At 34.2% G+C, this 26,179-nt stretch overlaps 1 protein-coding gene across 3 annotated transcripts in view; it reads right to left on the bottom strand.

Annotated features, from left to right (window-relative positions):
• The window catches only part of LOC119640898 (histidine decarboxylase), a 58,505-nt gene that overhangs the window by 3,564 nt on the left and 28,762 nt on the right, over positions 1 to 26,179 (bottom strand). Inside the window, exons 1-7 of one of the 3 annotated variants that reach the window (XM_038039200.1) lie at positions 10,731 to 10,751; positions 6,387 to 6,686; positions 4,342 to 4,920; positions 3,819 to 3,928; positions 2,056 to 2,285; positions 1,719 to 1,987; positions 1,408 to 1,656 (exon numbers count right to left, since the gene is read on the bottom strand). In XM_038039200.1, coding sequence (XP_037895128.1) covers positions 1,408 to 1,656; positions 1,719 to 1,987; positions 2,056 to 2,285; positions 3,819 to 3,928; positions 4,342 to 4,920; positions 6,387 to 6,414 — 1,465 coding nt within the window. In that variant the 5' untranslated portion in view covers positions 6,415 to 6,686; positions 10,731 to 10,751. Of the gene's footprint in view, positions 1 to 1,407; positions 1,657 to 1,718; positions 1,988 to 2,055; positions 2,286 to 3,818; positions 3,929 to 4,341; positions 4,921 to 6,386; positions 6,712 to 10,730; positions 10,752 to 26,179 lie in introns of those variants that run through there. The other 2 variants (XM_038039201.1, XM_038039199.1) reach the window with 2 other exon arrangements.

The raw sequence follows: 26,179 nt of genomic DNA, 5'->3' as shown, positions 1-26,179 counted from the left end.
AACAGGAAAATACGCTTCACATAAGAGTTTACTTTTTATGATAATTTCTATATATGTTAAGGTTTAAAAAATAGACCTATATGATCCATATTAACAAACGTTAATTCTTTTGCTAAATTGTTCATATAAAAACTTAACAAATTTTATATGGGATGGGGTTCATATAAGGGTTTACATATCCTTCCTTATAGGCGGTGGTGTTTAAAAAGTTGACGTACTTCGTTCAAATTCGGTAGGCTTGATTTTTTTGTCAATTTACTAAAAATTGAAAATTATACCTTGGGCCAAATAAAATTCTGACCTGTAGGTCGAACACAAAAATATATGGACATGTGCCAGATATGAGACGGAAAGATGGACAGACAATTTTACAATCATTTCCTGAGTTGATCTCTATAATAAAAGGTGAGTTTTTCTTAATCTCTTCTGGCTGCTACGTGCGTCCTAAGAAACTTAATATACACTGTACCGCAACTGGCGTAGGGGATAATTAATTTTTATTTTTTTATTTTATTATTATATTTTTTTTTAGGATTTTTTTTTTTCACGACTTTTTAAGGTACGTCCAAATTTACTTTATGTCGCATATATATTTTATACGACTTTTTGGCATTTTTTTCCTGATGAACACATTCCCTGTGTAAAAAAAGAGTTGCGTGCATTTGTAAATAATTTTAAACTACGTCGCTTATAGTACAAGGTATAGTAATTTTGCACGATTGCACTTGAGATGGATTCGCCTTTCATTATACCGAAGGAATAACTTTTTTGATCTCTTGCTAAGTAACTCCGTATTTTAAGAAGTCATTATGCCAGTAACTGTGTTAAGTGAAGATGTGAATGCGCCTTTCTGCACATACGTACTTAAGCCTTTTGAAGTAATACCCTATGAACTATATATTCAGATGATCTGTTTTCGTGAAGCAGTTGCTTGCTGTAAATACGGACCTTCATCACTGCGATATATTCTCCATTACTCGCATTTTTACTACTCCTATGCTTGGGAAAATTATCAAAAGTTCGACCGAGTTATTTTGCAAGATTAAGGGGTTACCGACTACTTGATGCAATTTTGGAGAGAAACCATCTGTTTTCTGACCACTTTTAACTTATTTGCCAACTAATTTGACAATTTTCGAATATCGGTGTAAAGTATCTGTAACATTCCTTCCTTATAGACTTTAAATCATTAATGACAATATTTTGAAATTATCCGATTTCAGATTCTTCCACTTCGATGGATTACGCCCGCTGAGCATTGGACGCGGACGGATATAGTTAAATGAATTCATAGCCTCGCTTTCTTCCAATGTGCATATATGTACAATGGGATAACCGATACTTAAGGTCAGCTTACTTACTTTTCTTACTTGTTTTTTGTTTGTTATTTAGGATTTTTTTACTTACTTTTTAAATAAACTCGATCCGAAATGTTAATTTTCATTTCAGTTAAAAGTGTTGTAGCGACATCTTTTATTTCTTTCCAATCACGTGTAATATCATTGATTGTAGTGCGAGAAGAAGTTACTGTAAACCGTATAACATACTTTCCTTTTAGGGAAGACGGTATACAATGAAGATTTCCTCGGTTATTTAAACGTTTTAGCAAATGTTCAGTAACTTCGTTGTCACTTTTTATGCGAAAAACTACCAAACCTGATAATAAAATAAAATTTAAGAAAATTAAAGCTCGTGTTACAAAGATAGAGCATAAAAACCTAGATGCCTTTTGGCAGGAATTTCGAAGCGGTGATCTGCCGCAACCAAAGCTTCGAACTTTTGAGCTAATCGGACACCCTCTCTTATGTGCTGTTGGAGTCCTTTGATTCCAAAAGAACGCAATACAAACCATATTTTGAGTGCCCGAAAACGGCGACTGAGCGGTATTTGCCAATGCATAAAATCTACTGCTACGCCAGAATTTTCATGCTGGAGATATAAAGGCTCAACATTAAATGTGCGATGAACTGTTGTAACGTCTTTAATCCTAAACATTTAATTTTTTTGCCGATATTTAATAGTGCACAGTTAACTAAGCTTCAACATTATAATTACCACATTGCTGTTGCGTCGAAATGAATCATTAACCATTTAGAGGGATTAAATGCAAAAGAATCAGCCCGCTCTATGCCTTTCAGCCAGGTACGAAATTCTGGGCAAATGAACGCACTTCCCGCGTAAGCTGCATCCACATGTAACCATAAGTCGAACTCACTGCTTACAATACCAACTTCTTCCAAATTGTCGAATGAACATGATCCAGTCGTGCCTAACGTAGCACAAATCTGGAATGTGCGTGCGATAAAGGAAAGTTATCAAGTAAGAGAGGGAGGCAGAGTCATGGAGGCAGCGAAATTTTTAACGCCAAGAAAGAAAGGCGTCTTTCCTAATTCCAATTTCTGGTTTATGACATAGTCATCCCTTACTAAGCCTACTACATTATGTTAAAGTGCGTGACAGACCGCAGATAATTAATTTATTTTTGATGAGTTGGAGAAAATTAGGAGAGTATGGCTGCCAAGTCTTGATGAATCTACTTGGACCTGGAGGGTCCGCACGTTGTCTCGTCTGACTACGGTTTTTTTAGGTCTCTGTAGAACTTTTTTTCGGAAAAAAAAAAGTTGGCTTCTAAATGCACTTATGAAAATTCCTTGCTTCAGTTTGGCGCCCAAAAATTCCATTGAGGGCATAATGGCTGAGAAGCAATTGAGCACGTGGTTACATATTTGCTTTACTAATATGAATTTAAAATTCAAGGAAAATATATTTGAGTTTTGGTAAAAGAACGCCAGGAAGTTTTCCCATAATTTGCAAGTTTATAGAAACCTTCAAAGAGTATTTAGTTAGCAAACTCATTGGATTGGCGAATAAGAAATGTCGGTCTTTTTCTCTTGTAGTTGAAACCGACGAAACCGATATGTAACAACATGAGACGGCGAACTAGCACTAAGTGCTCTTTCAAAAATGAGGCAGGCAAGAGATACGTTGTGATATTCACTTTCTTCCTTAGCTGATACATATTAGCTGCAGGGGAAGTCAAGCGAAAGAAAGGGATTATATGATGTAATCTATTAAAATAGGTTGTATTAACTTGGCGGGGAAGCAACTATGGGAATCCTTTTAACTGGGATTTTGCATGTAGGAAGTACAGAAATTAAGAAAGAGAGGGGAAATTACAGAGTTCGCAGAGATTGGTAAAATGTATTGTATTAGGCTCCCAAACCACAATTACTGTTTTATAATTGTTACGTAATCAAGACCATGTCCCACTGAGAGAAAGAAATTCCCTTAAATATTTTCGGAAATATCTTTCTGGATAAAATTTTGTTCATTATTAATATAAAAAAAAGTTATTAAACCTTTAGAGACGGAAACATATTAAGAAGTTCATTGCTGACTTCTACGTGCGTTGACTGAATAATCCAGATCGGATTTCACTTGTGGTTTTACGTCACGGCCACATTCAGTCATTCGTTGTGAAAAGCTCCCAAGGGATTTAATTTGTATTTAACGTTCATAAGCGTGAGCCCTAATGGGGTATTCTTGTGCCATACTTGTTGCAGCTCATGAGCGCTCAAATTGCCATTCAGTGAATATAATCAGTATTTAAATTAAAAGTTTTATATTTTGAAAAAATATAAACTTTAAGAACATATTTCATACTCAATATACGAGCTAACGTTTTCCTCCGCATCTTCTTACTAAATTAGCTATCTGTTAATAACTTGGCTTTTAATATAAATATTTATTTTGAGAATCTTTGCTTATTCAGCTTTACTGCTGTCAATAATCACTATTTTTCTGCAACCGAAACTTACCCAAAATGGTATTAAGCCCAAGCGCATGTCATCTTTTATAGCTTCACGCAAAGTTGGACCACGCATTGACAAGTTTTCGTCCGCTTCAATAAAACGCATTCTCACTAAGCCTGTTTTATATATAAATATAAAATAAACTTATTAATAAATAAATAAATAAAAAAGCTATAGCGTGACACTGCCGATTATTAAATAATACCTTACATCACATCCAGTCACATAACGATTTTTAAAGAAAAATGTGTTATATAAGAGCGATCGTCTTTGAAATAAAACATGTCAGTGTACGGTAACGTCATCAATGTATTTCAAAAATTGTAACCTGTAGGTTGAAAACAAGGAAACAAGACAGACAGACAAACAAACAAATTTAGAATCATTTTCTGAATCGATCGTTATAATAAAAGTTGGATCTATCTCTAATTCTTGTAGGTGTTGCGTACATCAGAACTAATTAACCATTGTGTGATGAAGGGTATAGAAAAAAGCATATGTTATAATAGGAAGAATAGAGGGTTGTCACCTATGAGAGCAGCTTTCTCTACACTGGAATGAGCTTGATCCGAACAATAAGCTACCAGACGAGCATTGATTTCAGCATCTTGATAGCCCGTGTATTTCTCATGGAAGCGACGAATTGCTTTCGTCCGACCCGCCAATAGGGAAACCAATGTAGCTTCGCTGGCAGTTGTTTGAACCACACCTCCACCTCTACTCGTGTTGTTAAGATTAAGAAAATCATCTGGTAAACCAATCATTTTCCCGAGCCAATTCATGACAATGATTTCCAGTTCGGTGCAAGCTGGCGAACTGGCCCACGTAAACCCCAAGCAGTTAATAGCATCAGCCAACATATCGCCCAATAGTGAAGGAAATGAATTGAGAGCCGGGAAATAAGCATGCATATGAGGACTTTGCCAATGCGTGATACCAGGCATTACAACACGTTCAACATCGTTAAAAATATCATCCCACGATTCGCCCTCTACCGGCGCAGAATCCGGCAGAAGAGTTTGCATATAACCTGGTTTTACATCAGGATACACTCTACGCTCTCTTATATTTTCTAGGTAGTCCGCAATATAATCAATCATTTCCTTACCTAGGAAGAGGAGAGAATAATCAAAGGAATGTTAACGTTGAGCATACATCTACTATGTACTTTTCAATCCATTGCTAGGAATATAGTGAAATATTTAAGGCAAGCTTAGTGTACTAGATCAACTGAAATGTTGCGCGTGCAATATTAGTAAAATCAGAAAGAATCATAGTTTATAATCTATTGGTTCATAACATTGACATATGGAATATGAATGCGTTGAGTATTGAAGTCTATCTGTGAATTAATTGTACAACCGCACCCATTTAATACAAATAGATACTATTGGATAGAGCTTTTTCTAAAACTCTACAGAAGTGGCTCTGAAACGATTTAGCTTTATTGCGCTGCCTTCCGTCCGCCCTTTTGTTTGTTACCTGCCCGGTCCGGCTATTAAAGGTTAGGTAGAAAAAGTTTCGCGGCATATGATTTTGTTAAAGGAGCTCTTGAAAGTCAATTCATTTGAAGAGTTAAAGAGTCCCCGGGACTTAAGAGAAAATACATTCTCTTTTTATATTCGGATGTGCTACGTAATTGTTTCTCTTTTCAACATTGGACTACTGGTATCGTAACGTAAACTTTCCACATCATTTTCTATTTAATGCCTACAGATGGTCTTGAAAATACAACTCATAGCCTAAAGCGTACAGGGATTTTCCGCTGCAATATTTAGTATGGCTACAAATTTCAAAGCGAAAAGATACTAGGTGGGCCAACAGGTGTGCCCACAATTATAAAAAAAAATAGTTTAAAATTTTTTTACCCTAAATGTTAAAAATTTGCCTCAAGGCCAGTGCGGTTTTTATCTACTTCTATTGTCTACAAACTCATTTTATTCTTTGTGTTCCACGAAGTTTTCAGTTATCACGATGGACGTGTCTCTTGGGGAAGTGCGAAGCTCACTTTCGACTTTTAGTGATATTCAACGATAACTTTGAAATTGCCTTTATATGTTTAAATATAAATGCTAACGAATGGTATCTATCTCATAATCGTATGATATCTGCAGGGGTCTGTATGTAGGTGAGAGTGCACAGATAAAAGGGCAATACTTTCTGCACGTTGTAATAAAGTAAAGAGTAAAAGCATTTCACTGATTGTAATAAAAATAGAGTAAATTATAGTTTGTAAGCTTACAAAAATCTACATTATTCACATTCGCAGAGCTAAATCTGTTAGATGGAAAGTTTGCTAACAAATAACTCGAACACTATATGCATTGCTTTGAATTATTATTGTTTTTCGTTTAGAATGGAATGTGTGTGTGTGTTTACGTAATGATATGATATTTTATGCAGTAGCGTGCTGTGAACATTATGAATCAAGTTTAATTTAAAAAATTCACTTAATTTGCCCAACAAATATATTACGATGGACATATGATAGTTACTTGCCTAATAAGATTAAAACTGCAAAGCTGAAGGCTAAAAGCTGAAAGCTGAACGCTGAATGGTGAAGACAATACTTACCCCTCCGACGGTATTCGGCAAAATCCATGATATCTATTTTATTACTTCGTTTGCTTGCGCGCGTATGTACAATTTTTAGCCTCTTAACGATGCGCCCTTAATGATGCTTGCTTCACATTGAGATTTAAGTCTTTCTTGTGTGCACGCGTTGTTTTGTTCGCGTAATGCCTAATTGATTTGATCAAAATATTTTCTGTTCACTGTAGGCGTAACGCGAAGAGAAAATAATTTTATTTAGCTTAAGTCGAATTATAATATCCGTCGTTGAGAGCGCTTTTTAATCTATTTTTCACACGCGTACTAGAGAAAGAATAAAAATTAGTAAATTAGTTTAAGAAATTCTTTATTTTATAAGTTTTCCTCAGTTCGTTTTCATTTTTTTTTATTTTTATTTTTTTTAATTTTACTAAGCTGAAGTAATATTTAACAATTTGCAATGAAATAAATTTTATAAAAATTAATTTTTAATATTTTGCAGATTTTCATTTGAAGAGCTTTTCCGTTTTTAAATTGTATTATTAATTGAAAAATTGTTTAGTTTCTAAGGTTTCTTGTCTTTTTGGTGCGTTTTTATGAGTAATGCCAATATTGAAAATCAAAAGCAAAAATGTTATAGCGTTAAACGGATGCTCAAATGTGAATACCGAGGCATTTAACTTACAAAATCAGCGAAAAAAAGAGAGGATGTCGTACACTGTTTTGGAACAGATGTGCGAAAAAATTGACATTTAAAAAAAAAAAAGGTTATCACGGATCTCTTTTAATTAGACTCAAACAAAAACTATTATGCTTCGAAATATTAATATTTTAGTTTGTAATCCATTGTTAATATGTTCACAGTATTTATAGACAGATTGAATTTTCTGTCAAATCTAATCTTATACGACAAGGCTTAGCTTCACGTTTCAACTTGCCAACAGAAAGAAAAATGCTCTAAGGTTTAATAGTGGACGGACGGACGCAACGGTGAATGTACAACATAGCCAGAGTTTGGCTTAAAGCGTATACTTAATGACATCCTGATAGCTCTTCCCGGTATGATAAAGCAATACAGGGTCGTATAGACCGATTTATTTTGCTCGATTGATCGATCGAGTCCATTGAATTATTACGGTTTATACCATTTGTGGTGCAAGGGAGGTATGATGACATTTTGATGAAATTTGCCACAACGACCTATTTTGCTTCAAAGATCGGGCGCTACTAAAAATGGTTCGGATCGGAAAAGTTTTTGGCCACTTCCCATATAATGCCACATTTTAAAAGCTCCGTTTCGTTATTGGAATAATTACAGAATGGTGTGTGGTGTACTTAATGATGGTCTGCGTTTTCACTTGTTATTTTTTTTTTTGTTATCAAATTTTGACTTTTCAGAAATCCCAAGCGATTGTTTTCAAAGCGTGAATGATTGACAAGATAATTTATTGGGTTTTTCTTTTATTTTTCTTGCCAAACGCGCAAAATTAGCAACATAGTAGAAACCTAGAAATCGAACAGAATGAAAACAGAAAAGTATAGCAGTTTTGCAGTTCCTTATCGCAAATCTTACATTTTGCCTCTTGAGGATACGAGTTAATGGTCATAAAGATTTAATTAAAGTCTGCGATTTGGCCCATATATCGAGCGAATCATCGGCGAAAATGGGAACGATCCCTGCACAGCCGTTCCTAAATTTGTTAAAAATTTATAAACTACGATCGACAGCAGATATTGATTTACGGCTTGGAACGAATATATTTGTCTAAGAAGGACGCAGTAGCTGTTTCACAAACATTTAAAATGAAAAACAATCTTCAAGTAAGTAGATCGGTAGTATGCCAAATAAATAAATTTAATATAATAAATAATTTTAATAGTAGTTTAATATACACGCAATAATTACAGTAAAAGTACAGTCTTCTTAGTTGCTGCGTCTACGAGATAATTTTCGTTTGGGTTTTGTTCACAAGTAAAGAATCCTGTAAAGCAGGCTTATCATAACAAATTAGAAAGGTTATTGCTTTAGTTCAAAAATTCTTGCACCTTATTTATGTAAATAGTTTATGGCCAACCATCTGACATGCTCTCATTAATATTTGTTTAATTTTGTGAGATGCCCTTAACGTTAATAATACGAGTCATCAAAAGAAAGGATGAAAATAAAAGCCGAACTTGAATTACATTGCACCACCTCGCATACATTGCACCACCCGGCATACTACCCACGGAAGTCCTTGTATTGGAGATATGAACTGACTTTATCCAAATTTAGTAAAACTTGATTTCCTTATCAATAATTTTATTAATCTTGAGCTATTTTTGTCACGACTTTATTCGACTTTGTTGCCATATAAAGGGTTATTTTTCATAAGAATCTTTATAAGGGATTAAGGTTAAAAATATATCTACGTGGTCCAACTTTGCTATGGTTAACTTTTATGTCAAATTATTGTTATGGAATAATTTTTGTTATATATTTTTTTTTAAAGTTAGACCCTTTTACTTAACTTGCTTTCCGTGAGACTATCTTACACGTCCATATGTTCGCAATAACTTAAGGTAACCTGTAGCATAAGTGATGTAGTGTATGAATATTTGAAAACTTCAAATTTTTTTATATGACGTCTTTTTAAAAATGTATGTATAAGGCGTAGTCGTAAAAATGTCAAATTTTCAATAGCAAGTAGTCCCGGCCAAAACAAGTCAATGTATCGAATTTCATTAGAATATCTTAAAAGTTTGACATCTGTAGGCTGAGGTGAAGAATACTTAGAAAAATATCAGTCAGGCAGACAGACACACAGCAAGATTCAATCGAATCAGCGAACGATTCTGCGTCGATCGACATAACAACAGATAGGGTAACGTGGACTTCTTTTGGGCGTAACACATACATTGGCGAAAATTTATTACACCCTGCACTAAAAACAATGCATTGGGGTGTTTATATAGAATTTTATGCCTTCGTTATAGCATAGGGAATGAAATAGAATGGAAGTAAGCTGATTAGAAAATTTACGATAACGCTATTGAAAATAGGGTAAAACAGCAGTAGTTAGCACCGCACCTGTAGACTACTTAAACTTTATGGCAATCATAGAATCCAGTAAGGGGTCTAATAATTGAAGATTAGTATGACGTATTGTGATTCAAAAAAATATACTTTATGGACTCCATGGCGACTATTTATAAGCTTGATAAAACCAGCTATTATAGTAATTTAGAGCCGTATAAATTTCTTTTGTGGTCAATTAATCATTCGTAATTATTTTCACTATATCAATACTAAATCAATACTTATTAATTTTGAATACCCATAGGTGTTAAGCTATTGTTTACAATGCATGAACCTGAACCTTGGTACTTACAGCATTTAGATTAACTTTGAAAACGGAAACAATCCGTGCACAGAAATCACCATAGCAGTTAATGGCTAGAGCATACGATTCACAGCAGATATTAATTTAAAATCAGGTTGATCCAAAAAGATGAAAAAGAAAATATTGTTCTCATGCCTAAAATAAATAAACACGTCAGTATTCTTAAACGTTAATTTGAAGCGAAAGCTGAAGCTTTAAATCAATTTTCATAACGCTGTTGCAGAAACCGCAAACGATGTTTATCTTCTTCAAAGATGTCAAATTCTGAATCAACCTAAACGCCTCCGTCCGACTATCTTGCCGTTAGTTTGTCTGGCTAGCCGCCTGCGCATCCGCCTGTGGCAAAAATATAGATATTGACTTCGTATTTGCCAAGCGGACTGGATATTTTTGTATGTAGGTTGCTATTGCAGCACGATAAAAATTTCCAGATGTTTTCTACAAAAATAAGAAAGTCAGCTACGCCCGCCCAAGATTATAGAGTATGAAATTTTGTTTTAGTCTTTTTAAGATAAATATTCGAGATTTTTGGGATTGAAAAGCGACTCAGGTACAGTATCGCGATTTATAATTTAAGGCGAATCGCCGTCGAGGGAATATGGATATTCACCTCTTAACGGATGCTTTTTTCAGTGAAATGCAAAAATAGATAGGGAGACCTTTCTCTAAATTACATCTGATATCTGAAATCCAATTAGAATAGAAAATTGTAAGGATACTGGTGATATAATTGCACAACATTCAACAACATCCACGACGATGTAAATCCGACTTTTTAATGAATAACAATGGGTTTTGAAATTTGCTATAGCATTCACGTCATTTTCCATCACAATGAAAACGAATGCCTCGAGTTACGTCGGCGGAAATGTTAAGAGAGATTTATAGCACGTCCAGAAATTTATACCCGGGACTTGTATTTGCAGTAAAAAGAAATCATTATTAGTTACACTGTCCCGGTACGCCTTTCAATTCAATTTCTTACATTTTTCAACTATTGTTTTGGATGTCGTAACTCGATCGATATTGAACTGAGAATACATGTGTCAAATGTCAATTTTTTCTTTAGTTTTTTATACACTGCATTTTGTTTTTATACCCACCACTGTAGTAAGAGGGTATATTCATTTTATTTATTTATTTTTGTTTCACAATATATGTAATACCTGAAAGGAAAATTCAGGCGATCAGTAAAATATATGTAATCTTGAGCAACGTGAAATTCTGAATTGATTAAGCCCTGTCTGTCCGTCTCTGTGTCTGTGCCCGTGTATTGTGTGCGTTTTTGGCACTCTCCCGGTCACAAAATTGAAGTTAGCGACTTAAAGTTTGGTAGAAACATTGTAAGCTTCTGCACGCAGGATGATCTAAATTCGTGGGAGCAGGAACGAGCGGTGGAACGTAAACTGAATGCACCGCATTTCTTTTCACAAAAATTTTTAGATTTTCTCTCGTTAGTCGGAAATTGCTCGAGGTAGAAGGCTGAAATATATGCTATGAAACAATCTACTCTTTAAGCCCACACCAATAGAACCATTCGGCCATGCCCATGCAAAATTACGAGTAATAACATATTATTTTTTTTTTCACTTTTTTGATGTTTCATGCCTTTTTATTATACGGCAAACAAGAAAGAATGTTTAAAACTCTTTTCTACCCTCCTCAAACGAAGATATGACTAAATTAATTTAATTAATTTTAAAATGAATATGGTATACAAAGCGATAAATTTTTGTTAGCAATACCCGACATATGTGTATTAAATAAAAGAATTTAGATGGTAGAATGCGAAAAGCATAGCGGTGGGTATGCCAGATTCGGTCCTCGCTGATTACTTCATAATCACACGAGCCTTTGGCTATCTTAGGATAGACTCTTACACAGATTAAATGCCCAGATAAGATCTCTGAACTTGAAAATATAAAAATATTTAGAAAAAAGAAGGTTTTGTTGAAATTGTCAACATAACTTTGAGGTTTCCGTGACTCCATATCAGCGTAACATCTATATTTCCTTTGAAAATGTCAAATTTTATACCGAGCAAGAGTCATTTGTGCGACAGTTTACTTTCCCAGCTTAAATTGATAAATGGTGCTGCTAAGTCAAATAAGCAGGTGGCCGAGTGGGAGAACAATTGATATCGATGATAAAGCTGAATTTTCACGGGCGCCCCCTTTGGTTGGATCGGCAGCGCACGATGTACTGTGATTTGTTCCAACCAACTAAAACGATCACCAAAAAAGTGCTAACAACAATAATTGAACGAACTAGGACAAAAAATGGGTGTGGCAAGCCAAAAGTCAATATGTCACGAGTTTGCAGTATGAAGAAATCTGAACCCAAACAGCAAAATTCGTTCAGGGAACGTTTGCAATTCTAGCCTGCTCCACCCGCCGTCAACATTGGCCCTTCCAATTATTACTCGCTCCGATAGACAGCATATGATTTGTCTGAGCACGTCCTTACGTCATAAGAAGATACCAAAAAATGGGTCGATTCAGATGAAGAGTTCTTCTTATGTGGTATCCGAATGCTAACAGAAAGATTGGAAGAAGTAATTGGCTAGTGATGGACATTATTTCGAATAAAAGGTAACGTAAGTCAACGGAAACTTGTTTGCACTCCCAATATATATATGGTACAGAAAAATTAACATTTTTTACATAAAATGCACATACACTGTCGAGGATTACAGAAATTATATATTTTTAATCATTTATTTGGTTTTCACAGGTCGAGCCCAAAAATAGATCGAATTTATTTACACGAAAGTAAAATATTTTTTTTACTAAAAGCTTTCAAAACTATCTATGACGTCAACAAAGAATTTCACGCAAATCTTCAACAAAGTTTTATATCTGATTACTTATCAGATATTTTCCGTAACCAACGTGAGCTGTATCCAAAGGGTTTCATTTTTTTTTTATATAGTAACACAGCAATTACAAGATGAGTGTACTTTTTCTACTTGTTGCGATTACGGATTGATTCTCGCTTGCAAGCAAAAAGTTTTGTAAAGCACTACCGCAATAGTTGTTTAACTCAAAAAAATTACAAACTTATTACTTCAATTTGCGAGTTCTTCCACGTTATTTATACCCTTTTTTTAGTCTAAATATTTCAAGCTCTTACATATGAACATATATATAGCGTTGTGTTTGTGTGTGTCGATTTATGTTTATTTAGTAGGTTTTTATTGGGTAAGGTTTTCGCATAAAAATGTTATGCATCGTATAATATAAGGGTGAAAATGTCCTTTGCAAACAAAGAACGAACAACGAACAAACCTATTACCGTATGGTCTTAGGCTCTTGTTTAAGTGGTAAAAATAGCCAATGAGAATCAAGTAAGGTGGAGATTGAGAGTAAATACAATTTGAAATCGTTACGAAAGTAAGTATATTTTCATTCTACTTACATGTGTTGAAAATACACAAACATATTTGCATATGTGTTATATATGCGTGCATATAAAATACTCTGGACATTTAACCTTAAATTTCTGTTCTGTTTTCAAATCGTTAACGTTTTGAAGGGTATCACAAGCAAAAAAAGTTGTGATTTCCTCCTCCAATTGTGGATATATCAAGTTTGTGCAGATAATTTGAGATGACTTGAGATAGGTTCATCTTTTATTCTACCGATCGAATCACAAAGTGTTTCTGCAGCCTGTCTATCTGTCTGCCCACCAGTCCGTTCATCCTTCTTGTGTTCAACCTGCAGATCGCAATTTTTGAGTTATTTTGATGAATTTTTTTGCGTTAAGAATGAACGCTATTGAAAATGGTTCGAATCAGATCACTTTTCCGACTTGAAAAGTCGTTATATGGAAGAAAACTGTGAATTTTAAAATTTTTCGAAGAAAGTCGTCGAGTAATAGTATTCCAACTTTCTGAATTAGTATGAAAAATTTCCTTCTGCAGGGAAAATATTTCATTATATATAGCTTAATATACCCTAGCACCGCAAGTAGTGTGCGGTATAGTGATATCACTTGTACTTTCCGTACGGAGCTAGGTATTTGTTATTTTGAGTACTTATTAAGAAGACGCTATTCTATTTAATTTAAATATATACTGAGAGCACTAAAAATTTACTTGCGTGAAGATCGCCCGCCTGACTGTGTAACTGCCATTTTTGTCTTTCCTAAAAAGTTGTCCATATTCATTTTTGGTTCCCGTCTAACCTAAGGTTATTGATAATTGAATGATATTCTTCTTGTGTTTTTCAGAAAATTAACACCCGAAGATTCGCTGGGTAGTGTAAAAAAGAACTAATGTGAATGCGGAGTTCTTTGTTTGGGCCTTCGTAGTAATTGGATAATATCGAGAGAATAGCAAACTAATGAGAAAAACCAAACAGAAGTAGGAAATAGAAACGTAAGTAAAAAACAGAATCTTGCTTTATGCTATAAATAAAGCAAAAAGGAAAATATTAGGTGCACTATAAGATAAAGGAAGAAAATTACAATACAGAAAGTGCGTTATAAAAAAATGATGAGAATTAATAAAAATGTGGTGACGCATCCTGATCGTAGCGCTAAGTTCAGGGTTTTCTAAAAGCTTTCGGCAGCCCTTAGGGTATATCAAAAAATAGAGTAGGATTTTGTGTCTAAAAGCCATTACGCAATCTTTCAGTTCTTGTGTTGTAGCTGAAATGTTTGATATGTTTGGTTGTTTCAGGTTTAATACTTATTTTAATGGCTCTTTTTTGTTTTGTTTCTTGCTATCTTAATTTCTGCAAAAAATTAGGAGCGAAGGTTTTCAAATTTCAATACTTTCGAAATGATCAGGACTTCCAGGCGCTTTATTTCTTGTCACTTTTTTCCTCTTCTGCAATTGTTGATGTAAGAGATCAGGCATAACCTCAGCAGATGGCAACGAGTTATTTCGAATAATTAACGTTTTTAATTCCCATACTACTTTACTTTCTCTGCGAGCTTATGCGCAACACTTCTAATACTAAGTTGTAACACTTACAGTAAAAAGGGTTTAGAGTTTAGGCTTTGGTACGAAAGTCCAGTGGTTGATGGGTGAATTAATTGGATTTGCAAAGTTTAGGAGAAATGAGCAGTTGGTCTCTAATATCGATATATTCCGGGTATACGCCATATCATGAATGGGATTCGAAAGACTCGTTGAATGGCTCCGGCATATTATTTCCCGGAGAACAAATGCTACTGACAGGTCTTGTCTGTATGTTATCGAGATCATTTGTGCAGTATCAAGATTTTCGTAATATGTTCAACGAGACTTCTCCTCAACTTGGGTATAGGAACAACAAAGTTTCCCAACGGTACTAACTACGCCATTCAATCGTGAACGTACTCATCCTTTGTTTGATTCTCTTGAAAATGTCTCGGCGTAGTTTTTATCGCTTGCCGTTTGAGCAAGCGATTGGATGGTATAGGCCAGCAAACTCTTTCTTATTTCCTGGTTTCGGTTTCCAACCGAGGGCGAGAGAAGAAAGCATGATCTACATTTCCGTTACTATCCAATATGCGACGCTGGTCATCAGTGAATCATCAGTAATGATTACCGAATCTTATATATCCATCCATCGCTTCCACGTTTAGCCCAAAAAGAGATGAAAGAAATGAAAGAACAAAATTCTCATGCTCTATAACACGGAATGGGCGCAGTTGACTTCTTCTATTTTCAAAATAAAATTTTTTGTCGTAGAGCCATGTGGGCGTTGTAGGTGTGTCCCTTGAAAAGTTAAGGTCAATTCCAAACACTTTGCAAGTTTGTAGACGATATCTTCATATTCATTAACGGGAGAATCTTTAGAATACATACTGCAAACTTGCGCAAACAGACAGATATACAGGCGAGGAAGCGGACATGTTTAGGTGAATTCAAGATTCATGAAGAAGAAACTGGCCAAGAATTTGTATATATTATGGGGTTTTTGAAGCTTGTTGCTGTGCGTTATAAACGCACTGAAAAATAATTAAATTTTGATACACTATAATATTGGGTAGGCGTGGCCAATTTTTTCCATTACTTTGCAAAAATCGCCCTCAGAATATACGTTTAAATTTTTGTGCATTTGCTTGCTATATTTTATGAGTAATGAGCAAAAAACCAATTTTTCATTCGCTACACACTGTTAACTGATTATATGTGCGGAAGTCGTAAGAATAATCCGATAGAATCCTTTTTCTTCCGCGCTCTTATTTACACTAAAACATGTAACCACATTTCATGAACATGTATCGAAATTCGGAAAGTATCGATTAAACACAAGTTTGCACTCAACACTAAATACTCAAGTTGACAGAGGACATGGTTAAATCAATTTAGGAAATCGATTTCTGAATTGATCGATGTAATAAAAGGTGGGTGTATCCGAAACCCTTCAACAGGTGGTGTGAGAATTCTATTGTTCGCACTTCTACTGACTGCGTCGCCGTTCTAGAAAGAATACATTGCGGTAGATTTGCGAAGTAGTATTGCTTTGGTATGATCACATATTAAGTTGCTTCTCTTCTTGAAAATCTTCCAAATCATTTTATCAATATTAGGCTTAAGATATTTGCTACGCTTTCAAATTTCTTAACTGAGATATATTAGCCACGGGCCATTTACTTGCAATACCTGATAAACAGCTTTCTTGCTTTGTTTTCTGACTGACTCATATACATATATATACATATATATATTGTGATGTATACTGATATATATATGTGTATGTAAACACACAAATAAAAGAAAAGAAATAATAAAAAACTTTTCCCGTATATATTGTTGCGTCATTTTCAACTCTTCGATCGACAATAGTGTGCAACAAACACTTCTCTTAGAGAAGAAATTTTACATACTCCCCAATTTCTTTTCTCATTCTCTTACGATAGCAATTCTTAAGTATCTTAAGTATCTCGCCGGTGTTTGGAAAACAAGTATTATATTACGAGTGGTGCTTGCTTCGTTTATTGAAGCTATGCTGCTCTGTGTGTAGTGTACATATGTATGCTTTTGTTTATTCCTCTTTCTGTTAATTTTGCATTCTTGTTTTGATTCCAGTATTCTTAATCAGACTGATGAAAGAACGTTCGATGACCCCGAATTTGTGTTACGTTGATCGTATGCTTCACACGAATAAGAAGACGAATGATCGCTCAAATATGGGTTGTTAAGCATAAGTATGTGCCTGTACGTATGATATATATATATATATATGTATGTATATAATAATATATGTGTATATGTATGCGAAGGCATATGAATTTTTTTATTTATACGTTAAGTCAGTCGAATAGCGGTACTTCCGAACTTGTTTTCTTGAGTTGGAAAATTACTTTTGCCGCCTAACACCGACGCAAGCAATTTTAAGTTTATGTTAAATAAGAAAACGTTCTAAAGCAAAGCCTTCGTCTTACCAATAAAATTTATTTTTACATTTATGGCTGCTTGTATTATGTCTACATATACATATATATATATATATGTATATATATATTTTGGATAATATATATATATATATATAGTTATGTAAATATATATATCTATTTTATACATTAAGCATAGTTTAATTGATGTTAAACGTGTTATTTGGTTGTTAGTACTTAAACGTTTTAATAAAGAAATGTATTAATAATGAAATCGGTTATAAAGAAGTAATTCTTTTTACCGCCATCATATTTGTGAATAAATGAGCGTTTGCAAGCGGAGCTGTGCATGAGTGAGATGCAATCGTTAAGATTAAGATGCTGACTGGTTAACTTCACTTCAAACATCCTCGAAAAAGGCAAGTTTTCTTTCACGAGTTTTTCAATTGAAAGGTGTTTTCAGTGTGTAATCGCTTGTTCATCCGATTAGGTCATTCCTGTTCCGTTGTATCATTATGTTACGTAGTTCTTCTTTTTCTTCTTAATACTAATACGTAATATATACATATATATATACATATACGGATATGTAGGCATTCGGACCTGCTATTATATATAATGTCAACATTGTTTATAAATTTTGTTTCTGTTTAAATATTTTTCATTTTTATTCATTTTTTTATTTCTCTTTTGGCATTCACGATAGACGTCTTGCAATAACAATGAACATAGTAAAAACTTATAATAGTGATTAAAAAGGATAATGATTCATATAAATTATCACCGATTAAAGAAGACTTCATAAAATTGTTGTTTGAAACAAAAAAAAAAAAAAAAAAAAACAAAAAAAAAAAGTTAATAAATGCGGGAGAGTATAATGCCAAGTACCATAAGAGGTAAGAGAAATTTTAATTAAACTTATTTTGACTTGCTCTTGGTTTACTTTCATATTTCCCGCTTGATATAGAGCATTTCATTGATGTCGTTAATGTGTGCGCAAAAAGGGCGAAAAAACTAATTGTGAGAAAAGGCTCTGAGGGTTAACTTTTGACAGTTTGTAAGGGTATGCATGGTCGGTTATGAGTCGCCCAGTTAAGAAAGTGCTTTTAAATGTCAGCAGCACTTTGCGTTCGTATAGAATTCTTCCGTGAACAACCCGAAACTTTTCTCATCACTCAATCACTCTTTTTAACCAAGTGTTCTGTTCACTTATGTTTCTGTATATGTGTATGTTATCTCGATTTAGGGTAAGGTCGAATTTTGTACTTATCCGAAAGGGCTGAAGGCTTCTTACTACCACAATTAAGCGGCAAGCGAATAAATTTTTGTTATGGTCAACGTTCGTCGAATTGGATGTAAGATTAAATCCTGGGAGTCTCGATTTGCTGCTCGCGAAGTTATCGCAATGAATTCCTAAAGAGCGAAAAATATTATTGGGCTGTAGTTCTTTAACACATTACCAGCGGTACTTGTATTCAGTATTATTTTTTGTTGAATGACAGGTAGTCTGCGGTCTTTTTTGACGGTATCTCAGGTTTTGATTTTCATATTTTGCTACAGTATCTACACTGTTATGAAAGTTGTTACCATAAGCATTATATCGCTTATTGCGCTATGGCGCCAATACATCGGTTATAGTATACAGCCTTCTTCCGAATAAACCGTCTTAGATTCTCATGCCATTCTATTTAGCATTCCATGTATAAATAATTTCACGGCGTTATATACTCTGAATTTTAGTCGACCGCGCTATGGAATCATTCCATCATCTAACGACAAATTTTGAGTGGGAGTGAAGATCTCATTTTTTTGACGTGAACAGTTGAATAGTTAGTGGCACACACAACCGTATGCACACGAGCATTGCGTGGAGAACGACGAACGTGTGTACATGGAAGTTTTGCGAAGTTTAACGGAATGCACAAATATATGCATATGGCAGGTAATGTGTTAAGGTAGTAGTGAATATACTAAATAATAGTTCAATTTGCAGCTTCTTCACAAGTGAAATTAGTTGTGAGAAGAGGGGTAACGAGGTTAACGCACTACTAACAGTTTTTCTCTTTCGCATCTAATGTCTTAGAGAAAGGAGGTTCTTAAGATTATTGTTACTCTTCGTCTTAGTATTATTGGAAATCAATTAACAGATCATCAGACGTCTATGACCGACACCGTACTTTTTACAAACCGTTGACTGGTTAATTGATTGATTGAATGCTGTTCAGGTTATACCTGATTTATAATTAAATAGTGCTTGGCTTGGCGGTAACGAGGCGTAACTTAGAGCTTGAAGTCCCAGCCGGAAAGTTTGCGAAAAATACTTCCGACGTAAACGTTACACACATAATGCGAAAATTCTGATCAGAGAAATTGCCAGTTCCTAATTATATGGCTCACAATTATTTTATAATAATCATGTGAAAACGTTACTGTCAGCCTGGGTCCGCCATGGAATACCATACACCGCATTGTTTAATATAATTTTTTTTTTATTTCGATGATAAAGCACCAAATATTAAACATTATTTTTATTTTGAGGCATACTTTCAATGGAAGACCATCCATTGACTTGGTTCAAAAAGTGAAAATTTTGTTATCTTATTTTAATTCCACTTTTATTTATTTCATCGAAGTTAATTAGTGACTTTACACAGTATTGTAACTTAATAAAAATTCGTAAGAAAGAGAACAGTTCGATGGCAAATGAGAAGTCACGTAAGCCCTGGTTGCCCTAGCTTTCTATCTGCAAATAGGTTTACAACCTTGTGATACCTAAGATAAAGGTAAATGAAACACATTTCTTTTTGAGATGAACGCGGCATTGCAGTTGCCCTCAATGAAGAACGCTATGAAAACACGATAATTGATTTCTTGTAGGACGAAGTAGATAAATTTGACTTGGACGGTATGCGACTTTAACAAAATGGCACAAAATGCCATAAAATATCAAGAGAAAATTCCAGTGAACTTACAACAAAGACCATGCGATATCACTTTATTGAACTTTTTCCTGTGGGCTTATGTTTTGAGCATTGGCTTACTAGAATAAATCATGAAAATAAGTAAAGCAAATAGTGAAAGAACGGCTGATTTATGTGGAAAAGTAACGAAAATTGGTATTCCAGAATTGAGATTTTACAGAAGTTTTGAGGCAGTCGTTTACATGAAATCAATTTTAAGTAGAAATGGTATGAACTAACATCTAAAGTGAAAGAAAGTTTACGAGGTGGTTTAAAAAAAAAGTTGACTTTTCAAACTCCGTCGGCTGTGTGTGTTCGATTTTCGAATATATTTTTTTTTGTTATGTTGGTACATATGCTCCCAACAAATGTTGACATTATCAGCCGCTTTGCATTTTTAGTTTGCTTATATATAATTGGGCAGAGATCAGACGAACAAACAGACGTATGGACAGACAGATGAGTACATAGATAGGCTTAAATAGGGGACTTTATAATGATTTCAGAAATGATTGGATTAAAAAATAATAATAAAGTCGATCGGTGCAATAAAAACGCGGATCTATTTCAAGTCCCGGACAAACTTTATATGTCTGCGGTCTAGAGAATAATCATGTTTTTGTAAATTTTTTTTTTTTTATTTCTATACTTTTATTAATTTATTTACATATTTGCAACCATTGGAATTGAATTGAATTTTTAGAATGATATCAATTTTAATGAACGAAATTGTCAATATTTAAAATTAGACAAGCAAATCATTGTTTATGTAGCAACAACAACAATAATAAGAGATAACAAGTCTAAATTTCTATGTACATAACAGAGAGATACTGTTGCAGTACAACAGTGTATTTTAGTTATATAGGACATGTCTTTACGCGAATTTTTTGAGGGAGTATTTCTTGTCTTTTGTTGATCTCGCGATGAATTGCTTTTTTTTTTCAAGTGTCAGCTCAAATTTTAGCTTTCACTTAATATTTATATTTATATGTTTAATATGGGTGCGAGTGTGAAACAAATTGCTGTATTACCCGGAATTTATCAAAGAAAGGTCTTGAAAGAAAGGTCTTCTCTTTAAAACTAATATCGGCCTGGTATGGAAGATCTTTTGTTATTCATTAGTATCTGGGCAGAATTTTAAATATAACGAGAAAAAAGGAATGTTTCACTCACTTAAGCATTTCTTTGAGTAATAAGTTAAGAATCGGATTTTATTATTTTTTTGCGAAGGGAATTTTTCTTAATAACTTTAGCATCTCAAGGGCATATGCTTGAAGCATTAAGCTGTTAGTTCACCTTCAGTAAATCGGCTTTGTTGCAATAGTGTGCAACTTTCGCAATAGTGTGAGTTCAAATTTCAATTTCTCCCACTTCCAAAATAGATCCTTCAGAGTTCGATTTAATTCAGTCACCTCTGACGGTTTTCGCATGGCCTCAGCGGTCCCGCGGGGCAGTCACTTCGCACGCTTTCTGTTTATCCATTACATAAACAATTTGCCATCGGTGAGCAAGTCCAATTATATACTAATGTATGCTAAGGGGGTGTTCAAGTGTTCTCTTCTTGCAATATGAGAACGCACGCTTGCGGCCTACGATTTGCTCATTTAACTTTATGGAACTCGACTTAAAAAAGTGTAAGAAGCTCTCTCTAGTGCAAGAAGGAGTACATTATGTACGAAATACTTTATAGATTCGCAAAAATTGAAAAATTACTCTAATCTTCATCTTGAGGGCAGTATTTGCCGTAAACAACGCGAGAATTGCTCTTGGCTTTATCGAAAGGTGATCCAAGGAATTTGATAATCCTTATGTTACAAACATATAAAACATAGGGCATTATTGAGGTCAGTGCTCGAATATGCCTCTGTTGTTTGGTCTCTTTCTATAGGATTTGTGCTCGTGCAATAGAATCAATTCCGAAGCAATTCCGAAGCAATTCCTGCTGTTTGCGTTGGGCAATTTGGGATGGGACCCGATAGGCTCTTTGCCATCGTATGAAAGTAGGTTGCTACTATTGGCCCTTCCCTCAGACGAGAAGCGAAAGTTTAGGTCGGTATCTCCTTCCTAGTTAAGCTAATTAATGGTGTTATTGACTCGCCAGCGTTTTTAGGCAACATAGTTTTTAATGTCTTAAATTTGGATTCGAACTGCCTATGTCTAGCACCGATTGCCAAGTGGTTGGGAAGCTCTGCTCTAACAGTTTAGTATAAGATTTTTATAAGATTCTTATATCGTTTGAATTATATTCGTATCTGTTTATATAAGTTGTCTCAACACATCATAATCGCTACATTTCTTGACTTGAATCAAATAGTATTTTGCTTGGCTCTTTAAGTGCTATGAAGGTCTCATAAGTTTTTATCTTTAAATTCTATAATTGCCAAGCAAGTTGAAGTAAATATAAACAAATAAATAACTGATTTCTCGGGAAGCAGCTTGTTGCAAGTTAGCCTGGGAAGAATGGTATAAAAGAATGATGGATAGTGTTTAACGAAGCTGCCAAAATCTCGAAAATAACCGCCTAGTGCCAATCCCAAACCTCCACATTAACGAAGAAGACAAATATTTCATAGGGTGAGCTTAAATCAAAAAAAAATTCATTATATTATGCATCAGAAGTCGTACAAAGTATGTGTTAGACAAAGTTTTCTACATCGATTTAACCACACTAGTGGGTGTCCCTATTTTTGGTCCACAGCAAATAAATATGTCAAATTTAATATGAAGGGGGATCAACATCGCATACCTTCTTTATTACAACGATTTTGTTTACATTTTCCTCAAATGAGTGGGTTTATGTCCTTTGAGCCATATACTGCTTTTCTCTTTATTTTTCGTCAGATCTCCTCTCTGATAAGAAATAAAAATGTGAAAAGACGTTAAAAAACTTATTTCGACATGAAATACCAAAAATTACATTTAGTTGCCATATAAAGGATTACTCTTCATGTAAATAATTATATGGGAAGAGATTCGAAAAATAGTTTTATATGGTTCAAACGTATCACTATTTTAGAAAACCTTTGACCAGAAATTTTTTATGAGAACATTTTTATGGGAAGATATTCAAAAGTCGCTTCTATCCCACCCAAAATTTCCAACTGGCTTACCTAGTATGCAAAGATAATAACTTTCGTATTAAAAATAGAAAGTTTTGTCATAAAGAAACAGTTTTTGGGTTAGCGATTTATTTCTAATGTGGCGAAGTGGGAAAATGTTCCCAACCAATCCATTCCAATCATATATATTGACCAAAACATACCAGTGCACTGAATTCCATCATTATATGTATGAAAATTGCTTGCTTTAGTTTGAGTATGACCGCCGGGACTGCCAAGTGGGCTAAGGGTCTCGAGAGTTTTTCAGTAAAGCGGATAACTCCAGACTCTAGGGCTTTAAAACTTTAGCCTATGAATTCATTTCACTTCTCTCTAGAGGGTATCTTAAGCTCCTCCGGACATTGCAGGCATCCGAACCAACTTAATAGGCTTCAACTGTAAACGGTATAGAATATAACGAAGTAAATCATTAGGGAGGATTTTGAAATAACCTTCTACTCCCACGCTAATAGCCGAAGGTAAAAAATAGTTTTCAGGATTTTTTTCGTTGGGCTTAATCAAACCATTTCTTGATTTTTCCTTTTTGTCTTTATTTTCGAACTATAAATGTTTGTTTAGGTGCCCATATTTTATAAGCTACGCGACTTTTGGTGTGGAGTATATTAAGCTTGCGCGGAAGTATGCAAAACGCCGAAGGTTTTCAGATAAACCTATCTTGTAATAAGTTTACGTCCAACCTGCAGGGTACAATGTTTTAAGATATTTTGTTGAAATTTGCTGCACTGACGCTACTGAAAATGTTTCGGATTAAACCAATTCGTCGATCATTACCCACATAACGCTTTGTTTTGACAAGACAATTTTCAGAATTTCGCGACAGAAATCATTAAGTAATAGTATGTCGGTATTCTAGATTTTGGTGAAAAATTACGATAAGGGGGGACTTTAACCCTCTGCTATACCGAAACCGAACTCTCATATCGTAACAATTAGGTCTAATTTTCAATATTTTTTGATAAAATTTCATGCATAATGATAATATGATATAAATACCGCGCGCTTGGACCACATAAATCTATTTTTTTTAGATCTAACCTCATTACTTATCAGGTCTTAATAAAATAGAAGTCCTCATATGGGAAAAGTGCGAAATTTTTGATGTTTTATGATGAAAATTGGTTTGTAAGAGTAATTTGATATAAAATTTGGATCGAAGATGTCTTCTACTTAAGGCCAACCAAATGAAGGGGTTCTCACGAAAAGCAAGCAATTCCGTGGCGACAAAGTCTAACATGTAGTTTACAATTATTCTTCTTGCTCATATATTTTACAATTCTTGTTCTTGCTCATATAATTTTCTCTTGCTCATATATTTTACAATTCTTCCTCTTGCTCATAATTCACAATTATTCCTCTTGCTCATATATTTTACAATTCTTGTTCTTGCTCATATAATTTTCTCTTGCTCGTATATATATTAGGATGGGAGCAAGTGGAAGTTACTAAAATATTTGACAATTGAGTTTTCTAAATTTGGACCATGTTAGTTGACGTTTTCAGCAACCTTCAACATGAGAGCTTCCATGAAAAATATTGCCTTCACATAAAGATAATATGCAATTTTTAATATTTTAATATTTTTGTCAAAATGAATGTTGGGTTTTTGTTAGTGTTTTCTTTTTCGGTTATGAACTGCGTTGATTCCAAACTTTGCTCATTTGAAAGTAAGAATTAGAAAATAGCGAAAAGAGTAGTATGGGGGACACCTGGGAAGGCGTACTATGCAGCGTAAAGGACTACCTTTGGTCACCTTAGCATCATAATTACAATATCAAGTAAATAGTTTTACTGTTAATAGCAAAAACATCCGCATATATTCAGTTATGTTTCTTCTACGAGAAAGTGTCGAGGGTGAAGATGAAGTGAAACGAAGTCGCGTGCGTGGATGGACGAATAACTAAATGATTATGGCCACGAATGAACTACCCCTTTTTATCTCCTGTTCGGACGATAATATTTTTTTTTTTTTTTTTTTTTTTTTTTGTTAGTTTAGACCTTTAACAAGGTCAATAAAGATATGAAAGAAATTCAAATTCAATTTGTTTACAAATGATTACGAAATGTTAGCACATTTTTTTTTTTTTTTAGATAACTTGTTGTTAACTTCTATTTAACTTATCTACGGGTCATATTGTGTGTAACATATAAACACATATTGTCTACAGCATAAATATTCTTGTTGTTGCAACACTGTTGCGCAACTAAGAATCAGCACAACAGTACTTTATAGATAAGCAAAATATATTAATAAAACAGGTTTTTTTTATATTACGGGACTTTTATTCTTAGAAACTGGTTTGCAGCCAAGTATCGCGAACTGTTGCGCGACGACGATGCGACGAAAAAAGAAAATATTAGGCATTTGACTGTCTTTATATATATATGTATATATATATGTATATGTAAATAAAATTTTTAAGAGAAACTAGTGAATAACTAACTATAAGGAAAAATTATTTTTAAGAAATAATAAATAATTAAAACGGAAGAAAGGAAGAAAGAAAAAGTTATACGCAATCTATAGCACGTGTAATGTTCATTCGCAATTAATTGGTTCAGACACCTTCGCTTCAAGCTTTTTAAGGCATATATGTTGTGTTATGGATATGCTTTTTTTTGTGGTTTTTTCTATTCAACCGTAGGAATAACAATTTTGGCATTTCACCGGCTATCCATTAAGGTCAGCCATTAGGGACATATAATTCATGCAAGTTTTTTCAAAAATGCGCTGCAAACGGTTATCACAGACATACAATTGCAGGGAGTGGACAGCAATATATTTTACCATTGGCAGTTCTATAATTTATTAACAGGCAAAGGTCATACAAGCTGAGTATCGCCTATACGTAGTTTACCAATTGCAAATTTTTTTAAAATGCTATTACTTTTGTACCCGATTGAGTAGCGAAGTAAAATTAGAATCGCGGCGAATAAGTCAGTGTCCACTGGTTTAAATCTCAACCGCGATAGAGTTTACTTCAGTTGTAGCTATAGTGAGTGCTTACTCGGTGAAGGCGTAACAC

This window comes from Glossina fuscipes, unplaced genomic scaffold (assembly GCF_014805625.2).
Source record: "Glossina fuscipes isolate IAEA_lab_2018 unplaced genomic scaffold, Yale_Gfus_2 133, whole genome shotgun sequence".
NCBI classification, from domain to species: Eukaryota; Metazoa; Arthropoda; class Insecta; order Diptera; family Glossinidae; genus Glossina; species Glossina fuscipes.
Note: the sequence above shows the minus strand (reverse complement) of the source record. Positions and strands in the feature narration are given on the sequence as shown.